The sequence below is a fragment of the Corvus cornix genome, chromosome Z (genome assembly GCF_000738735.6).
Source record: "Corvus cornix cornix isolate S_Up_H32 chromosome Z, ASM73873v5, whole genome shotgun sequence".
Taxonomy (NCBI): Eukaryota; Metazoa; Chordata; class Aves; order Passeriformes; family Corvidae; genus Corvus; species Corvus cornix.
The window spans coordinates 32,420,340-32,441,469 of NC_046357.1; the positions used below are offsets into that span (position 1 = coordinate 32,420,340).

The 21,130-nt window shown below is 38.1% G+C and overlaps 1 protein-coding gene across 1 annotated transcript in view; it reads left to right on the forward strand.

Moving 5' to 3' along the window:
• The window catches only part of CHSY3 (chondroitin sulfate synthase 3), a 140,265-nt gene extending 119,899 nt beyond the window's left edge, over nucleotides 1-20,366 (forward strand). The window contains 1 exon segment of the mRNA XM_039567045.1: nucleotides 16,061-20,366. Within this exon segment, the coding sequence (XP_039422979.1) occupies nucleotides 16,061-17,626 (1,566 nt within the window). The 3' untranslated portion in view covers nucleotides 17,627-20,366.
• The last annotated feature ends 764 nt before the right edge of the window (nucleotides 20,367-21,130 follow it).

Here is a 21,130-nt window from a genome sequence, read left to right on the forward strand (position 1 = left end):
TTATCTCCTTGATTACACCATATGAAAGTAAATCCTAATTTGAACATCCTCATTTTAATATTCTTTTACTGACATGGCAAGAAGTGAAGACTTGGTTGACAAAGAGATCATGCTGTTCAGTTTCTCAGCTGGGTAATAACTCGAAGTAGTACAAGTGTAAGAAAATTAAAAAAAAAACACATTAAATCTGGTCTATCATGCAGAAATCTCGCCAGTGTGCAGACTGATGAAAAGCTTTTATGTCAAGGGGATGAAGAAGTATAACAGGAAGTCTTACTGTACTGATTTTGCCTGTTCTTTCTTTGGAAGAAATCAAACTTCTTGGGTGCTCCAGTTGTGTCATTAGTTCCCCAGTGGTAACTTCTGAGAAACCACTTTTAGGTCTACCAGCCACCAGAACCAGGATCCAGTCATTCCCAAATTTTGTAGAAGTTGTTACAAATTTTATGGTTAACCTTATTACAAGAATGATGGAGTATTTAATTAGTGGAGATAGAATAGAGAGTCTTGGTCCAAATTAGGTACATGTGCTGGCACTTCTTTCTTGTTTAACATGAGAATTTAAAATGTGACTTGTCAATGTCTTTAAGTGTTCTCAAGATGTGCTTACCAAAAACGGAATAGCTCACTTTTCACCAGTCCATGTTTATTGTTTTGTTGTCCAAAGATGTTTAAAATCCTGTTTTAAGTATGTTAATGTGATGTGATATATGATGTGATACATTTTTTTACTAAATATATTTCTCTGGGAGAAGTTATTAACATTGCATTCTGTAGGCTTGATCTTCATGGTGAGCTTGTGCTGACCCCTTCCAATGGGCCATTATGAGCTACCAAATTGTTTTTACCCTGGATCAGTAAGAATTCTCATTGCTCTTGTCCTTACCATCTTGGATATTCTTATTATCTGTGTGTTTAATCCTTTTAGCTTCATGCTAAGTTCTGATCTTCAATAATTTTAAAATTCACTAATTTTAATCTCCCTTAAGTACTTTTTTGCACACGTTTTCTGTTTCTCCGTTTTGCATCTGCTGACTTTCTATTTCTTTGTCCTAGTTAAAAATACATATTTGATTTACATTAATTATTATTTATAAATTATTCATTTTTTATTGTTACTGCATGACATGTTACGTTTCATCCATAAAGTAAATATTCCGAGCACTAGAAAAATCTCGCTGGAGGCAATTCTTAGTTCCAGTTTTAGAGGCTTTCCTCCCAGTACCCAACTCAGTCATCTGCTTCTGGCTGGGAAGAATAGAGCCTCCACCCAGACAGGCAAAACCTGTGCATAGTGGGAATACAGAGCCTCACCACTGGATGAGTGAGCAAAGAGAACATAGAGGGAATTGGCTGATATAGTTGCCAAGCTACTCACCATGATTTTTGAAAAGTCATGGCAGTCGGGTGCTGTCTCTAAACTGGAGAGGAATGGATTTGATGGGTAGACTGATCAGTTGGTAAGGAATTGGTTGGATGGTGACATCCAAAGAGTGGTGGTGAACAGCTTAGTGTCCTGATGGAGGGAGGCCGGTGACAAGTGGTGTCCCTCTGGTGTTCGTATTTAAGGTGCTGTTTAATGTCTTCATCAGTGACAGACATCAGGATCAAGTGAACCCTCAGCAAGTCTGCAGATGATACCAAGCTGAGTGGTGCTGTTGACACACCTGAAGGATGGGATGCCATCCAGAGGGACCCGGACAAGCTCAAGAAGTGGGCCCATGGGAATCTCATGGTTTAACAAGACCAAGTGCAAGGTGCCGCAGCTGCACCTGGGTCGGGGCCACCCTTGGTATCAGCACAGGCTGGGGAATGGACAGATTGAGAGCAGCCCTGGGGAGAAGGACTTGGGGGTGCTGGTGGGTGAGAGTCTGGACATGACCCAGCCATGGGCACTCACAGCCCAGAGAGCCAAACGTGTCCTGGGCTGCATCCAAAGCAGCGTGGGCAGCAGGGGAGGGAGGGGATTCTGCCCCTCTGCTCTGCCCTGGTGAGACCCCACCTGGAACACTGCATCCAGCTCTGGGGTCCCCAAAAAGATAACATGGCCCTTTTGGATCAAGTCCAGAGGAGGGCCATGAAGATGATCCAGAGTGATGAAGCATGTCTCCTAATGAGACAGAGAGACCTAGGGTTGTTTAGCCTGGAGAAGAAAAGGCTCCAGGGAGACTTTAGAACAGCCCCCAGTACCGGAAGGGAGCCTACAAGAAAGCTGGAGAGGTACTTTTTACCAGGACATGGAGTGTGAGGAAAAGGGGGGAATGGCTTTGAAACTGAAGGATGATAAATTTAGATTAGATATAAGAAAGAAATTTTTTATAGTGAGGGTGATGGAACACTGCAACAGATTGCCCAGGGTGTTGGGAGATTCTCCATCCCTGCGAATATTCAGTGTCAGTGTGGATGAGGCTCTGTGCAACCTTTTCTACTTGAAGATGTCCCTGGTCATTGCAATGGGGGTTGGACTAGATGGCCTTTAAAGCTCCCTTCCAATTCAACCTATTCTATAATTCTGTAATTCCTTCTTATCTCATGTAGATAAAAAGATATGGCACCCAGATAGGGGCATTTCTCACTGGATCATTGTTTTTAATGATCCAAGATTACCACTCAACAGTATTTCCGGCTGTGGGCAACCCTTTGTCATAGCTCTAAGTCTCCCAGACCACTTTGATATAAATATAAATAAGTTAAGTCATGGCTGAGTGTTTAAACACACTTCAGTGTGTTTGTATAATCTATTTCAGAGAATCACACAAAATCAATCAGGTTGGAAAAGATCTTTGATATCATCAAGTCCAACCTGTGACCTAACACCTTGTCAAGCAGACCATGGCACCCAGTGCCACATCCAGTCTTTCCTTAAACACCTCCAGGGACAGTGACTCCATCCCTTCCCTGGGCAGCCCATTCCAATGTCTAATCCCCCTTTCTGTGAAGATCTTCTTCCTAATGTGCAGCCTAAACCTCCCCTGCCACAGCTTAAGACTGTGTTCGCTTGTGTTGCTGGTTGCCTGGGAGAAGAGGCTGACCCCCACCTGGCTGGACCCTCCTTTAGACAGTTGTAGAGAGTGATAAGGGCTCCCCTGAGCCTCTTTTTCTCCAGTGTGAACAGTCTCAGCTCCCTCAGCCACTCCTCACAGGACTTGTGTTCTAGGCCCTTCCTTCACCAGCCTTGTTACCCTATTTGTCTGGCTATCCTAACTAATATGAATCACACTCTTTTTTCCCCCTTGGATGCTGTCTTTCAGGAGTCCTGTACTCCAGCATGTCCATATCTTAACACCTAATCTACCCAACAGCTTTTGCGAAAAGCCAGATTTTGATGACAGTTTGACTAAATATGCGGACTTCAAAGAAAATCAAATAACTTTAAGGCTCTTAGAGTTCTAAACAAAAAGTCGGTGCTCTGCTACAGGTGTTGATCTTACGAGATTCCCTGTTTTTCTCTTAATACATTCTTCCTTGTATGTCCTAGATAGTCACTAGTCCTGATCTGTTTCTCTTTTTTGTCTGCCTATTTCCATTATCCTTTATCTCTTTTGATATCTCAGATTTTGTCAGTATGTTGGATTTATTACCAGAAAACAGGAAGTGAAACAACTTGTCCTGAGCTTGAAGCAAGGAGACTAGTCAGCTATTTAAGGTATCCAAAAGGCTTCCAGGTAGCTTTAGGTATCCAAAACTTTGCTTTCCCTAGAAGCATGTTTATATTGTCTGTCTTGCTAGATGGTTTTAAAAACATGTATTACCTCTGTCTCACATTCTTGGCTCCATACTTAGACCAGCACTGCTAAAGGATAGCAGTGAGTTTTTATCTGATGTTGCCTGGATGAATATAATTTAAAATGGATGCTGCAGATTGAATTCCTATTCTCCATCTTTAAAGGTATAATCAAGTATCCCTCCTATGCTAAGCTTCTATGTTTTTCAGTTATGTATATCTCTTGATAATGCTTATCCTTTCTTTATTTTTTGTGGGAAAATGTATCCAAGTAAGGCAAATGGACTAGGGAATTAAAATACTTAAAATAATAGTGACATATTGCTAATTATGAATAAACAAAAGCAGTCAAGGCCAGGTGTTTTCCTACACTATTTTTTGTTGTAGATGTTTAGGCATTAATGTAAACAAAATGTGTGATGTATGTAGACAGTTCATTTGTTTGATTGATGAAGTATTTAAACAGAATTTATGGTGTTACTTAATGGAAGTCACTTAATTGGAATGCTATTTTTTACACATCATTTCAACATTATCTGATAGTGCTGGAATATAAATTTGTACTTAATTGGCTATGCAAGCATTTCTTGAATTTTTCTTTGAATAATTAAAGGATTCAAAAGCTTCTTTAAAGGGTAGACCCAGCAGTTTTCTGAAGTGTGTTTGCAGTGGAATGATAACTTCTTGAGATTAAAAGAAAAAAGAAAATTGTAGCTGGTAAGCAGTAGCAAGGAAAACAAGCTGCATGCCTGTGCCTCAAAAAACCCAAAATTTTAGATGCATAATTACGGGTTGTATTGAAATACATAGAGAGTTATGGGATTTTTTTCCCAACCAGTCTCATTCTTTCTTGAGTTCTTGGCTCAATGACATTTTAAACAGTTTTTCTCATTTCAGTGCTTGAGGTAATTTTTATTAGTAATGTGATTTACTGTTAGGAGTTACAATTATTTCAGACATGAAAAGACTCCTTTCAGATGTGCCTATACTGAGGAGAAAATATCTCCAGAAATATCAGACAAGTGACAGCAAAGGCAAGTGCAGCATTCTGTTGTTTCTGCTGTACAGATCTGTTCAGATGAGAGGTCTGAACAAACTCTGTGTTGAGAAACTCACCAAACTCCTTCCTCTGTGGTTCCAGTCTGCAGGGATAGCAAACTTCAGTCTCCTGGCATTTCCGCCTGGGATCACTGCTGCTCTGGCTAGTGATCCTGGGCCACTTTTGGGTTGATCTGTTTAGTAGAAAATTTTGCTTTTTCATTAACCTAGTGCTTTTTTATTATGATTCCCTGTAGCTAAATCCCTCTATTCCAGCTATGTGAACATTCATGGTATGGCTTAGTTTCCCAGTGAGAGGAGCTGGGTGTGGGTAAGACTTACAGTGGAGCAGTATTAAAAGCACACCATCAGTATTCACCTGCTGACGTAAATACAGTTTCTGACAAAGCAAGCCCTAAGTGCAGCAGTTCCCTGCCTCGTTGTTTTTACTGTTCAGAAGCATTTTGTTATCAGATATCTGCTGGTGCACTGCATTCTTCTATATGTGGCAGGATATGTCTTCTGATCTAGGAGTTCCTTCCAGTTTATCTGACCTTTCCAACTTTCGCATGGCTGTGGAAGTTAACTGATCCTCACCACTCCCCAGCGTGGGCTGCCATCCCATCTGTTCCCCCTTCTCACGCTTTCTGTTTTGACTTTTTGAAATTACTCTTTCTTAGTAACTTCTATTCTCCACCTTCATGGGATTTTCAGATGACATTAGCAAACTGGTGTTTCTGCTCAGGTAGTACTTTAACAGCTCTACTTTGACCAAGAAATAAGAACTGAGTATTCTCATTTGACATTTGTCTGGTAGGTGTACATCCAGTCTTGTTAGCCAAAAAGAAATACTGTGTTCTCTGCAAGATGTTATACTGCACTGTTTATGGCATTACCTGTGTAATACTAACAAATCAGCGAGCTTTTTAAATTGCATGGAAGTTCAGCTAAAGAAATTGCTGTTGGTGTAATTTTGTTTAACTGGATGTGTACAATACAGCTGTTGAGACCATGTATTTCATCTTCAGGTATGTTGTGCTCATGTGGTACAGCTCCCAGTGCATAATTCTGGGCATATATAGAACTTGTGGGGAGAAAAAAAGATACGTGAATAAGTGGAAGGCTATCTACTAAACACAGGTGAATTATTATCTTTTACTATATCTAAGTACTTTCCACTAATCTGCAGAAGAGTAACAGATTCCCAAGAAAAGAAGTAGGTGAAAAAATAAGTGTAAAATAATGGGAAAAAAGGGCAAATGAACAGAAGAAAGTAGCATCTCTTTAAGGCTGAGTTACTCAAAATAATTTTGAACTGTGGTATGAGTTTGCCTCTGCACACTTTCTGTATAGTATAGATCATATATTAACAACATAAAAAATATGCTGAATTGTCAGTGTTTCCAGTCTCCCAAAGTTTATATTTTTGTGAAAAACTTTTGGAGGTCAGGTGAAGATTCCTTAATATTGATTCTACAGTAGACATTTCTACCACTCTGTTCCTCTTCAAAGTATGGTTTGTAATATCAGTTTACTAATTAATATGGAATTGGAGGGCTGTAAAGTAATATAACTTAAAGAGGTCATGGAGATCATCTGGTTCAGTCCCTTGGTCTTCAAGCAGGATCAATTTTAAGACTGAAAATCAAGGTTCCATCAGGTTGCACTGGATTAGTATTACTTAATAAGTTCCAAAACCTCATGTTTTTGCTAACAGAAGCATTAGGGGGTGACAGACGTGATAGAATGCCTATCTCTGTGCCAAAGTAGTTTATATTAGGTAGCTCTTTATAAATAATTGTGATATAAGCTTAAAGGGAGAACTTTTTTGGTGCATGGCTTGAATACATAAATCTTCTGGTTACAGTAAGGATGATTCCATTATTTCTTTTAATATTTATGGAAGGTGAAGTTCTGTTTCCAAATAACTGTGGACTTTAGGAATTACAAGGCTGTTTGGTTTTGCTGTCTTGTATCAAAATGGATTTTGTGGAAACTTAGGTAAAACTGAGGGCAAAAAGCAATAAAAAAAATATTGACAAAAATATTTATTACTTTCATTTTAGCCTCAAATTTTAGTCTTAAACAGTAGTACTATTAAAGACTCCTAGAATATGAGGAAAAACCTTTTGTGTCCCAATAGCTGACTTCACTTATAAATAATAGCTCACAGCATTTCCCTTTTATAGACTATAATAATAAATACACTAGAATAGAAAACTCAAATGATTGTTTTCACTTAGAATTTTTCATTTACTCAGGAACGTGGCCAACCTGTGAAGCAAAGAAATACTGAAGTTTAGCTCAGCACTTACATCTCAGTGTTTGTAGCCCTGAAGCTTGATTTTTTTAAAATAGTTTTTTCAGAAGAATTAGAAATTAAAATGGCTTTTTCTCAAAGTTTTTTTCAATGCTTGAATTGGTGAGTTACTTCAAAAGTAAGGATACTTAGGACTGAATCAGTTAAGAAAGACCTTTTAAGCTTCTGCTGAGCAAAGTAAGATGTACATTTTCTGTAGTGGGTAATGGGTTTAGTAAGGCATGCTGGTTCTTCAGGAAGATTGATTTTTCCAGGGGAAATCATAAATACTAGGGAACCATTTGTGTTCAGACTGTTGTAGTTTGCAGGTTGCTCATCTCCTAGTAAGAAGAATTACGTCTTGTCAAATATCACTACAGTATTAGGATTTTTCATAAGACAGGGGCCTCATACTTTCTATAGCTAGTGGTGTTATTGGGGCAGGGGCTTGCAGAGGACTGCTTTCTCTTGCTGTATGAAATTGTCCTCTCCCAGTCTTTTAAGATTACACAGACTACTTGAAGCATAAGGGCTGTAGAAACACTAATTTTTTATATTGCACTGCAGAAGAAAATCTCCCCAATTCTTCATTCAGCAGAAGAGATTTCATGCACTGAACATGGCAGGTTTCTGAGTGGAGCAGGTTACTTTCCCATGTCAGGCGATGTGACAGGAGTGCAGATGGTATGCTTAGCATCCGAACTGGTATCAGCTGGTATGATAGGAGTGAAGTCATCACATGAAGCAGGCAGCACAGCCTCAGGGCATTACAGGGTGTTAATTCTGTGGCTTCAACTTTGCTTGGTTAGCGTGAAATGGGTCTGGATGGACAAAGATTCTCAAACATGTACCAGGAGATTGGTCTGAACAAGTGAAAAACAGAAAGGATACACTACACTGTTTTTTTAGGAATGGTTCTAGCCAAGTGTGAATGAACTACTGTCTCACCTTCGAACTATCATAAACCAAACTACTCTCTGCTGTAACGCTCTGAAGAGTTCCAGCCTTTTTACTGTGCCGAGTATATCCATGCTAAAAAGTGTTCACCATGCTAGCTGCCAGTGTTTGGATGTTTTCTTTAGAATGTGGGTATTTGTAGGAGGGAAGGTTTTTGGGATAAGCTAAATGTAAACATATGAACACTGCTGAGTAGGAATGAAAAGGACACAATCTTTGTTAGTGTAATAAAAGGGAAATTTCTCAGTAAAAATTCCTTCTGGGGCCATCCTGTAAAGTGGGGTGTGTTGCTAGTTCAACTGTGATACTACCCACAAGGTACCCAAAAAAAGCAAAATTTCCAGTTTCTATATAATTTGTATATGTGGAATCAGCATTTGTGCTGCTTATGCACTTAAGAGAATAATTACGGTATTCAAATCATTGGTCAGATGTACAAATGCATGAGTCCACATTTTAGAAAAGTTTATCATTAAACAGATATACTACTTTATGCCACAACACACAGAGAAACAATGCAGAAACTATGATTAGTCATCAAATCACTTTTTCATATTTTTTTTCCGTAACCCAGAGGGCAGAATTTGATATTTCTGTCTAAATATATAACCTTAAAGACTTTCTCCAGTTTTTTCGGTTGCATGTATTGGAGGCTAATATTTGACTGATTTAATATTTTTGCCTCTATATGGCCAAATGTGTCACATAGTGAGAAGGGGACAGATTGTGAAATAAAAGTTTGCATACATGTGTAATGTAATAGAGTTAATTGTAACTTTCACTTAATTCGATAAATAATTCCATAGGCACACTAAAACTTTAATTATTCTTATTTTGCTAACACAAAAATTTGGTTTTTAATGTTATGGTTCAATAGTCATCATAAACTACCTTCAGGTCTATGGTTAAGGGCAAGAGGTTGGCAAAGTAACTTCCCTCTTCTTTTGCTCCTTGATGATTAAGCATTTTCCTCAACTGCATTTTTAAAAAGTATATGTTTTGTAGGAAGAAATATTGGTAAATGCTCTGATGCATTGCTGTGTATGAGCCTTCAGAAAGGTTTAGTGTCTTGCATTGAAGATATGTTGTTATAAAAGATTATGTATTACTTTTGTGGTCAAATTTTGCAGTATTTTTAATAGATAGTATGAATTCTGTAAATAATAAAGCATGTACATAAAAAGCTAGTGATTCTTACAGAGTCTACTTGATGCAGGTTATGGCTAAGTAGTATACCATAATGTAATGTGTCTTATTTTAACAATGGAGTATTTTAGTGACTCGATACAAATGCTGAAAGAATTATTAATTAATTATCTTAAAATTTGTGAAATACCACTTATTAATCAACTCTTCATCTGTCTCATACTGTATGAGACATGGGAAGAGTATTTGGTTGTACAGGGAGCTGAGGCACCCTTTGTTGTTCATTGTAACTGGAACTGTTAGTGATTTCTTTGTCTGTCTACATTACCCTGGTGCTCCTACTCCGAAGGCTGGTTTGTTCCAAAGGAGGGGGTTAGTAACCCCAGGCAGTCCAAACCTGAGGAGGCCAAAAGACTGTCACCCTACCTTCCTTAAATCTGTTGACTATTAAAATGCAGCCTTTTCCACAATTGTTTCACTTAGATAATGCCCAGAGTAATTTAAGACATTTTTCTTTTTCCTTCCATGCATGCTGCTGTCCTTGTATACCAGAGCTGTTTACTTTGTCTATTTACAAGCTAAATTAGAAAAGTCCTGACAAGTTTCTTTTGCACTGATTTGGTCCACGCATTTGATAAAGATGCAGGTCCAGAATTGTGTGAAATTGTTTGCTGTGTCTTTCCAAAATATTCTGACTGATGCAACACAAAGTTTTGTTTCCCTTTTCTGTAGAGGATTCACACTGAATTTTCATAATGTCTTCATGTCACCGTACTGTCCGCTAATATTCTTACATTCTCTTTGGATGTCAATTATTTCCAGTTTAAAAAGTCGTCTTTCCTAAGATACTTAGTCACTTACCTCTAACAACACGGGTATAGGATTACATGTGTTATTTCATTATAATGACTTAATTTCTGTAAGTTCTTAATTTCCACATTCTCTGACTCTTGTGGGTTGTCTTCTCCTCTTATTTAATCATAATGTCCTTGACTTTGTGCCTTGAGCAGTGTCCAAGATTTTGTGCCAGTGTCACTAGGTACAATACTGCTCCTCAGAAGCTTCTGTAGTAACTTCCCTCCAAACTGATAATTTGCCACTTGTACATAACTTGTTATTGCTTCTCTGTTATCTAGTTCATATGCACTTCATAATTCCAGTCTTAATCCTTATCTTCTCCAGGCTGATAGTATTTCTCAGAGCACCAAAACTGACTTGGAAATGTCTTCTTGTTCAGAAACTGATGATTACCTGTAGTTTAGTGTTGCGTTTTATTATAGTACGTATTGAGACCATCCTAATGTGCCTACAGACATCTGAAATTTTTTTAAGCACTCAACTTGCTGCTGTTCAGCAAAACAGTATCATCTCAAACACAGTAGATTTACATGTGTACTTCATATGGATGAAATGTCCCTTGAACTCACTGAAAGTAGTGAATAAATCCTCATCTTCAGCAGAGCTAAACTCTAAAGAGCAGAGGGAAGAAAGACCAGGAATAATTCCTGTTCAGCTTATTTCTACATTTATTAGAAGTCCAGTTTGGATAAAATGGTAAAACAATTTAGTTCTACTGTGGATTTAAGAAGAGCTTGAGTGGATGGAGGATTATATTTTATGTCTTCTCTGTTAAATGGGAGGAACTGTTCTTAATGCTCAAAGAAAAATTGTGTTAATTTAAAAAGCACTATTTACATTCACTCTTTTAATATGTGATAGTCTTGCAATAATGAAGTTGGTTGGTTTGGGCTTTTGTGTATATGTAATAAGAACTTTCCCTTTTTATTACATCCGTAAATCACTGCAATTACAATGATTTCAGAGCTTGCAATGCAAATTACATGTGCTTGCGTATTAGCTGTTGTACTTCTCTGACATGATAATAAAGCATTGCCTTTTTCTTATTTCTTTCTTATAATTTTTTTAATTCCTCCTTGTACTTCAGAGTTCCTCAGAGCATGATTAGATTGTTAGTATTTCTTAGCAACTTCTAGTTTCAGCTAGCATGGAGAGAGGCAAGCAGAAGTCCTTGCCAACTGTTGAATTAGTTGTGCTCTAAGAATCATTCAGAAGACAGCAAACTATTCAGAAAAGTCACAGAGTCATGCAATATGAAAAGATAAAATGTTGGGCCACCATGTATTAATTGAAGACAAATTTTCCCATTCACTACTTTCAGTGAACGTAAAATGGTTGTATCATGTCACACTAACAGTTCATTTGGCAAAATATTCTCTCTCTGCAGTAACTGGTAGGAGAAGCTGAGGCAGGGGTGCAGAACAACAAGGAAATATTGTGGTATGTCTTCAGCTGGGCCTCCAGGAGTTCTAGATAGCAATGATTGCAGTCTCCCACTAAGTTGTTGCCTTGCACTTTAAAGTGATGCGAAGTTTTACCATCAGCAGCTTGCTGTGCCAGTAAAATCTGTGCTTGAGCGATGGGATTATTTCCTTTCCTGTTTCTGAGTCTTGAGTGCATCCCTGTAAGTGTCATAGTTCTTCGTGTGAGAAGAGATGGTGACCGTTCCTATCCATTTTTCTTACGGTGCTCACTTACTCTGACTTCATTGATCTCGGGGTTCGCCCTCTTTGGATTACTCCCTCTTGCCCTAGTTATCTGTTTATTTAATTATTCACATGTGTAATTGTGGGGTAGTCTTGGTTAGTACCTTTGTACTCAATGTACATGGTGGTTGATGACAAACTCAACATGACCTGAACATGTGCGCTCGCAGCCCAGAAAGCCAGTGGGATCCTGGGCTGCATCCAAAGCAGCGTGGCCAGCAGGGCATGGGAGGGGATTCTGCCCCTCTATGCTGCTCTGGTGAGACCCCACCTGGAGTACCTGTTTTGGTGCCCCCAACATAGGAAGGACATGGGTCTGTTGGGGAAAGTCCAGAGGAGGCCACGAAGTTGATGAGAGGTACAAAGACAGGCTGAGAAAGTTGGGGCTGCTCACTCTAGAGAAGGGAAAGCTGCACGTAGACCTCATAGCAGCCTTCCAGGGTCTGGATGCCAGAGAGCAACTCTTCAGGGACTGTATTGATAGAAAAAGGAGTAATGGGTGCAAAATGAAAGAGGAAAAACTTAGGCTAGATGTTACAAAGAAATTCTTTCCTGTGAGGGTGGTGAGACACTGGAACAGGTTACCCAGGGAGGTTGTGGATATCCCAACCCTGGACACTGTTTAGGGCCAGGTTGGGTAATGCCTTGAGCAACCTGGTCTAGTCGAAGGTATTCCTGCTCATGTCAGGGGAGTTGGAACAAGATGATATTTAAGGTCCCTACCAACCCTTAACATTCTATAATTCTGTGTTATCAATTTCAGATGGGATGATATTGACAATGTGCCTGGCCACAGTGTTCAAGATGCTGGTGTGCTATGGACACAACCATATAATGAAGTTTCTGATTCACGCTAGACTTGTCCTCATGCCATTTCCTTTTCCTTTCATCACTACTGAACCTTCATGTGACATCTGCACAGAATTGCATACTGTGTAACTAGGTTCTCTTAGAGTTCTGACAGCTTGCACACAGTCAGACATTCTTCAGGTAGAGTTAGGATTGTGTTCCTCATGTATACTTTGCATTTATCTACACAGAATTTAATCTGGCATTTTATTACCTTGCCATTCAAAATCATGAACACTTTTGCAGGAAGGTTTACTCTTACTATGCTGAATAGTTTTAATTTACAGTCAATAAATCTTGCCACCCCCCAAACCCACCTACTTTGCCAGATAATTTATGAGTTCATTTTTCAATTCAGACTCTCACACAAATCCATCTTCCAGGAAATTTAATCATCCTTCCCTTTGCCTCCTGGGCTTGACCGCCTTGCTTAGAATTTTCAAAGCAAAGTTAGGATCAAATTGAATTGCTTTCATTTAGATGTTAATAAGTTGAGTTGTAAAAAGACATTTTTTTCCTGCAATATTGAGAACAAATTTCTGTACCAAGATTATAACAGGCTGTCTTCAGGACGTGTTGATGCTTTCAGTGTCATGTTTGTTCTATTTTCTCCAAATTGGGATCTGTTAAAAGTTTTCAGTAATGTAATTGAAAATGGATTAGTACAGTTTTGCATATGTGTGATAATATTTCATTACTGAGTTGACTCAATTTTTTTTCATTGCTACTTTTAATCTGTTGTGGATTATCAAAAAGCGAAATCATTAGTGTATGGAGTATACCTTCTCTCTGTAATTTCAGTGGAGCATATCAAATAAACCTAGGCATCTGAAACTAGAATGTGTGAAAAATGCAATGTTTATGTCATAAGAATATTTCTGTTAAATAAGTAAGTCAAGGGTTACAGAAGAATTTGCACAGTTGGAGGACAGCATTTAGCTTTGCAGCAATAATTTGTCATCTGTTGCAAATCTTTTGGATGAAATGCATTTTACTACTTTTCATAAAACTTTCATGCACTTCAACATGAGAAGTCATGTACTTTAAGTGGAATGTGTTAAGGTGTTAATGGCTGTATATGTGTAAAGTTAATGGTAGTTTCATTTATACTCAAATAGCATTCTTCATTAGATAACTTAGAAAAGTAAGCCAGGCTTTGTGAACAAGGATGTTAATACCATTTAGCACCCAAACCACCTCCCCTTCCTTCTTTTGTTTCAACATTACACATTTTCTTTATTTTCCTTTAAAGGGACCTTATTATGAAATTCTAGGTTTGAAAATCATGGCTTCAGCTTTTTACAGAAAAAGTGGACAATACAAAACCACAGTCACCTTGCAGAGCTCACAGCATACAATTTTAAGTAAAACAGACCAGAAAGGAAGTGTAACTTATAACTGGAGAGCTGGAAATCTAGCCAGATCAGGTGTTCTTTTTTCGTTATTCAAAATGTAAGTTGTAGGGGGAGAAGAGAAAACTGTTTTTCCAAAGAGCAGATATCATCACCAAGCCCTTTCCTAGACACTGTTTTCCCTTTCAATCTCTACTCCACCTGTCCTGCCAGTGTCCATCTCTAGTTCTCAAGGAAGCCATATTTCAGTTTTTCCAGCACTTCTAGTTAAAACACTAACAGGCCTGATGATGTTGGCTCCTGTTTTCTGTGATTACAAGGAAATTACCCAAACCCTCATGTCCCTGCTTCATCTCATCTCATCTCATCTCATCTCATCTCATCTCATCTCATCTCATCTCATCTCATCTCATGTAACAAGCAAAATACCCACATTCCAAGACAGAATAAATGTTCTTGGACAGATTTAGATAGGAATTCTGTGAATAAGGGGTATTTGAGTAATGTTGTAACTTCATATGTTTTTCAACATTCATTTTCACTTTAATTTAACAGAGGTACCTGTTTTATTAGAGGTAAATTTAACATAGCTGAGGGTATTTCTCAGAATGTGGCTGTTGCTTTTCTAGGTGTTACATGACTAGCCTCAAAAATTTTAATCTGAGTAATACTAGCAACTGTGTTTGCTCAAGCCAGAGGCATTTGGTGTCTGAATGAGATGGAGGGGTACTCTAGAAGTTTTGTATTAAAGTTCTGCTTTTCTAAATGTGACAATGGTTATGTCTTGTACGTGTTAATGAATTTTAAATAGCTTTCATGATTCTTCGCCTTGTTAGGTGTTATTTTACATTTATTGCCCTATTCTTAATATTACTTCCATTAACAAAACTTCTGTTCTTGAAAGAATTGAAGTAAAATGAGCTAAATGTTTTTGAGTCTGAGATACTGTGCAATCAGAACACCTCTCTTGATTTCTTCAGTGTATAAAAGACAAACTTCAATACCCATCTCAGAATCTGATTACAGCTCAAGCTTACAGCACATTTTTGAACAACATTTTCTATCTAATTCACACATTTTCCTTATGTATTAATTACAGACCAGTCTGTTTGCAGATAAAAAACCCCAGCCTTTTCTCCTTTATCTGCTAGTCATGGGAAATAATTCTGTATCTCTGGAGTTAGTAGGTGTTAGCTTAGCAAAGAGCAGTGGATTTTGAATATATTTATGATGTTAATATTTTACTACTCCATATAATTTCCCATTTAAGAATAAATACTCATCACATTAATAATGAGCTAAGTTGTCTTCTAGGGAGGAAACTGAGTCAGAGATAGTTTTATGATTTGCTTGTAGTTTAGTTGTCAGCACAGAAAGTATAAAGGCCAGGTATTTTATATCCTAGACCTGTCAGCCATAAAATGCATCTCTTCACTATATCACAATTACTAATTTGACAGAAGTAGAATGTCTTTTCTTACTACATAAAGAAGTTGGAAACCACTATCACAATCAATAGCTTAATTGACATACTCTCTTGTATGTGTACCTGACAAAACGTATATTCCAATGGTTTTATTTCAATTATTGGATTCTCTTGTCAACATGAAAAATAAAGTTTGCTAAGGCTATTCAGTTTTTGAATGTTAAGCAGCACTATTTGCATGTATCAGTACCATCAGCTTTGTGCTCCATAGACACAAATCCAGGGTGCTCTTTAAAAAATTGTGAATGTTGCTAACCTTTCATTAAGGATCTGTGCTAATTAGGGTTTAGATTTTGGTGAAGTCAGTGGTTCATGCATAGCACGTATGAAGTCAGAAATATTACCCACAGACTTATGCCTAAGCATTTCCTTTAGTTCTGCAGTTGGACAAAGTAAAGATCAACCCAAGATACCTGCTCTTCTGTTTAGACAGAGGACAGTATTTGCTCACAGTGGACACTACTGAAACTCAGACGAAAACAATGTAAATATTTTCTACTGAATGCTCTAAAGTTTTATGCCTAAAAATAACCCTGATCTGTAAGGATTGGTAATGATGCCAGTACCAATGTGAGTCCTTTTTTGGGTAGCAGCACTTCAACTTAATGTCTCTTTCCCCCTGCACCCCTCTCTCTCTCTTTCTAGATGCAGCAGTTGTTCCACGAAAACTATGAACACAACCGCAAGGGTTACATTCAAGATCTTCACAACAGCAAGATTCACACAGCCATAACACTTCATCCGAACAAAAGACCAGCCTACCAATACAGGCTGCACAATTACATACTGAGTCGCAAAATTTCTGAACTGCGCCATCGGACCATCCAGCTCCATCGAGAAAGTGTCCTAATGAGCAAGCTCAGTAACACTGAAGTAAATAAGGAAGATCAGCAACTGGGAGTGATGCCATCTTTCAATAATTTCCAGCCACGTGAAAGGGATGAAGTAATTGAGTGGGAGTTCCTGACAGGAAAGTTTCTTTACTCAATGGTGGAGAACCAACCACCCCGGCAGAGCCTGAGCAGTGTCCTGCGGGCTGCACTGGATGATACGGTAATGCAAGTCATGGAAATGATAAATGAGAACTCCAGATCTAGAGGAAGGCTCATTGATTTCAAGGAAATACAGTATGGCTACCGCAGGGTAGACCCTCTGCATGGAGTGGAGTACATCCTGGATTTACTGCTTTTGTACAAAAGGCACAAAGGAAGGAAAGTTACGGTTCCAGTGAGACGCCATGCTTACCTTCAGCAATTGTTTAGCAAACCTTTCTTCAAAGAAGCAGAGGAGCTGGATGTAAAAAGCTTGCTGGAGGACACCAACACTGACACTCAATCTTTCTCTTTCCTTTCAAATTCTTTAAAGATTTTTTCCTCATCATTCCAAGGCACCAAAGACATTGGGGAACACAGTGACAAGAAAATACATATTCTTGTCCCTATCACGGGAAGATTTGATACTTTCTCAAGATTTATGGATAACTTTGAGAAGACTTGTCTGATTCCCAGACAGAATGTAAAATTGGCAATAATTCTCTTCAGTTCTGAGTCAGGCCAAGACTCTAGCAAACACATAGAGCTAATGAAAGAATACAGCATTAAGTATCCCAAGGCAGATATGACCCTGATTCCAATGTCAGGAAAGTTTTCTAGAGGTTTAGGTCTTGAGATGGCCTCGTCTCAGTTTGACAATGACACTTTGCTGCTGTTCTGTGATGTTGATCTAGTATTCACATCAGACTTCCTCCAGCGATGCAGAGATAACACTATTCAGGGAGAACAGGTTTACTACCCTATCATCTTCAGCCAGTATGATCCAAAAGTAATATATGGAGGCGATCCTCCAGCTGACAGTAGTTTTGTTTTCACAAAAAGAACTGGATTTTGGAGGGAGTATGGATTTGGAATTACGTGTATTTACAAAAGTGATCTACTTACTGCTGGTGGATTTGATACCTCGATTCAAGGCTGGGGACTTGAGGATGTAGACCTCTTTACTAAAGTGATAACATCTGGCTTGAAGGCTTTCAGAAGTCAGGAAGTAGGAGTTGTCCATATTTTTCATCCTGTTCAGTGTGACCCAAATTTAGATCCGAAACAATATAAAATGTGTTTAGGGTCCAAAGCAAGTACATTTGCCTCTGCCATGCAGCTCGCTGGACTCTGGCTACAGAAACATTTGGGTGTCAGGTACAACTGGACTCTCTCCTGACAGCTTAGCCTATTTGGCCTTTTTTGGGGAGTTTACCTCATTGCTATTATTTGATTTTGCTGTCATAGTTTTAAACTCCCTCCTTGTAGTCTTCCAAAGACTTTTGACCTCAAACAGGATGACCCTGCTGTTCACTGATGTTTCTTATACCTACTGAACTGGTGAGGTGAATTCCTTCATATTTCCTTTATTTGAAATTCAGTCTAGTTATGGAAATCATACAAGTCCATGGAGCATATCCATCACAAGAGACTGTGTCAGAAGAACATTGTTTTTCAGCTTTTGAATTCAGTATCATCTTTGTTTCATTTCTCAGATTTGATGTGATACAAATATTTACTGGTGAAGGTACCACAAAAGTGCTTTATGCTTCTTCTGGGGATGGAACTCTCTAAGATAAACTTGAGTTTTATAATTTATATGAGGACTTATATGTATAAACGCTACTTTTCTTCATCTTTAGAATTTTTAAAGTAAATGGATAACTATAATTGTACTTTTATTTTTTAAAAGAAAAGAGTAAAGCTGAGGAGCTACTTGCAAATACAACTGGTACTGGCTACCAAGGTCCTTAAATGTCTTATTATTAAAACAAACTCCTCATTGTTATTCAGTCGAAGTGTAAATGAACTTTATTTTCACAACAAACAGGATGTAATCAAATGCTCATGTACACTTTGAAGATTTTTGAGCCAACATCCTTCATTTGCAGGCAAGAAGAAACTATGACTCAACATGGTCATTTATGATAAAGTGCAAGCATACAGTATTCTTATTTTGAAACACATAGTATAAGTTGCTGTTTCTCTTTTTAGAATGAGTCTCTAATACATAATTTTCTTTTACATTCCTTTCATAAGGCTGCACTTCAGTGTTAAAAGTTAAAGCTCTATTTTTTTTTTTTTTACATTTTCCATGAATATTGGTACTCAGTAGCAACTTGTTGTTAAAGTAACTGTAGAATAATTATTTAAGTTTCAAAATTTACTATTGCTGGTCAAGTTCCTTGCCAATATATTTATATTAGTGGAGGTTGTAAGACTGTGTTCAGATTTGTCTCTCCAAACAGCCTGAAGTTGTTATATTGTGGATTCATGAAGTATTTAAAGAAATACCAACAGGAGAAATAATAAAATAAATTTCTGTATTTTAGAGACATGTTTATATAGGGATATATGTGTGTGTGTGTGTGTGTGCGTGTGTGTATATCCCTATATATATAGATATATAGAGAGAGTAATTTCAAAGTATGTTCCGCTTTTCAGTTCAGACAGTGATTTGTTACAATCTTTGTTATTTTTGCCACATGCTTGGAACATTTCATGTTATACTGTGGTAAGAGCTTAGAGATATTCAGGAAACCATCAGAATTCAGCTAAACTTAAATTATTACAGTGGGTACCTCTAATAACCTCCGTACCCTTGATTTCAAACTGTATTTCAAACATAGCTGGGCAAGAAAAAGCTTTAAGGTTTTCAGCTGTAACTGACTGTTTCTGTGTTTCCTTAAAAAAAAAAACAACAAAAAAACAAACCCAAAACAAGAAGAGATTGGAATTCACTGGCACATCTGTTTGTGTGAGGATATCCAGATAATTTCCTAAGGCATGAAAAGGGTGTGTAGGTCATTTAACATCTGTTATCTGTGGTTCTCTGTTCTAGACTTACCATGCAAGGAAAAAGACAACCCTGACAAGGATTGAGTAAACTCAGTATTAAAGGGCTGACCCTAGTTTGTTGTGTGCTTTAAAAAAGGCTATTCCGTTGCCTTGGAGAAGGTAGTGATTGTGGTAGATGACAACAGTGAGTGTAATTCATGTTCATACCAGCCCTCCTCAAGCAGAGCTCTGGGCTTGTTATTCTCCTGGAGGCTCTTGCCTTCCTAGCCTAGTCTTGTTAGCTCAAATGTCTGATGAAAGAAAAATTCAGTATCACTTACAAAATAATTCCTGGAAATTTTTCTTCAACTTGAGTGCAAAAGTCACCCTTTGTTCATTAAAAAAGCCAAGAACAAGGAACATATGATTTATTTGATCAATCTCAATTAACCAATGCAACTCAGATTGTAAATATCAAAAACCAATTGCCTGTTGATAAATGTTTGTGCTGATTTCACAAACAAGAAAAAACCTAATGACTTGCTAAGACATCTAAGGAAATCATTGTCTGCTGGGATGTATTCCAGTACTTATTTCAATTGCTTAACTTAGTGGCCAGAAAGTATTTGCTCAGCTCAAAGTAAAATAGTAGATTAGAACAAGCAATGAAACCAATCATTCAGTGGGGATAAAGATGTATACAGAGGGCTTGCAGGATCAGGTCCTACGTTATATAAGCAAAATGCTAGTATTTACCAGTACAAATATTTATTTAGTGTCTTGACTGATTCATTTGTTTATATGATGAATTACTTTGTTAAAAACCTGATTATAAATGTTTATTATGAAATGTTGCATTGTCTTTTGAAATAACTATCCTGAGATAACTTGAGAACTTGTGTTAGTTTGTCTAAGGAATAATATGCCTTCTAAGGAGATCATATTAAAAGAAAAAAAAAAGCACAAAAGTGTTAGAGTAATGTTATGTATGCATAGATTAAGATGGGAATATCTGTGTTAATCAATTGTTTGCTTTTGTCTAGTCTGAATCATAATCTTGATTGTAAAATGAAATTTCTATGTATATAATATCCCTTTGTAAATGCATGACAAGTGAATTCACAATAGAACATAACAACCAATTTTTCCCCAAACCTCCTTCCCCTGGGAATAGTTTTCCTAGTTTCATTGCTGGGAAGTGGGTGGTGAACTGCTTACACTTTGGCTTTTCAGACACTGCCAGTCTTAAAAAAAAAAAAATTCAGTACTCAGAAACCTCAGAAATGCCCAAACCATCACATCATGGCATGTTTTCCCATTCACAGTACTTAATTTAACAGAGCATTTGCATCTCCTGGGTGAACAAAAAACATCAGGTTTTCCAAGACTTGATGAGGATACTCTGCATCAAGGTACTGGTTCTTAAGCTGAAGAAAGGCAGAGGGCCAGGGGGAGGTGTGAGGCTCAGCCACGGGAGTAGGCATCTTGTGCCCAAGTCATCCCTGTGCTGCCACCAGTGCTCCTGGTGCCTTTCCTTGGAGCTATGAACTGGCAGCTCAAGCCAGTGCAGGAGAAGAGCTGTGCTTGCTGCCACCAGCTGCTCTTGAGAAGCAAAAGGGCCATTTTAATCAGGGCTTGGGAGAAATGAAAGGAGGACACCAAACTGAGGATTCATTGAGTCGGGTGGCAGGTTGTCTTGTGCAGATCATGTTTCTGCCTGTCCCCAGGGGAAAAGAGAGCCTGGTCCCACACCTCTTCCCTGTTTGCTCTCAAGGGGCATTGAAGGAAGGTGCAAAACCATCAGTCCTTCCACTTTGTGTGGCTTGTGGTGCTGCATTGTGTGCTTGGGTCCTACCATATCATGGGACATGTGGGGAAAAAAGGTGCCATATGGTCTTCCCAAAAA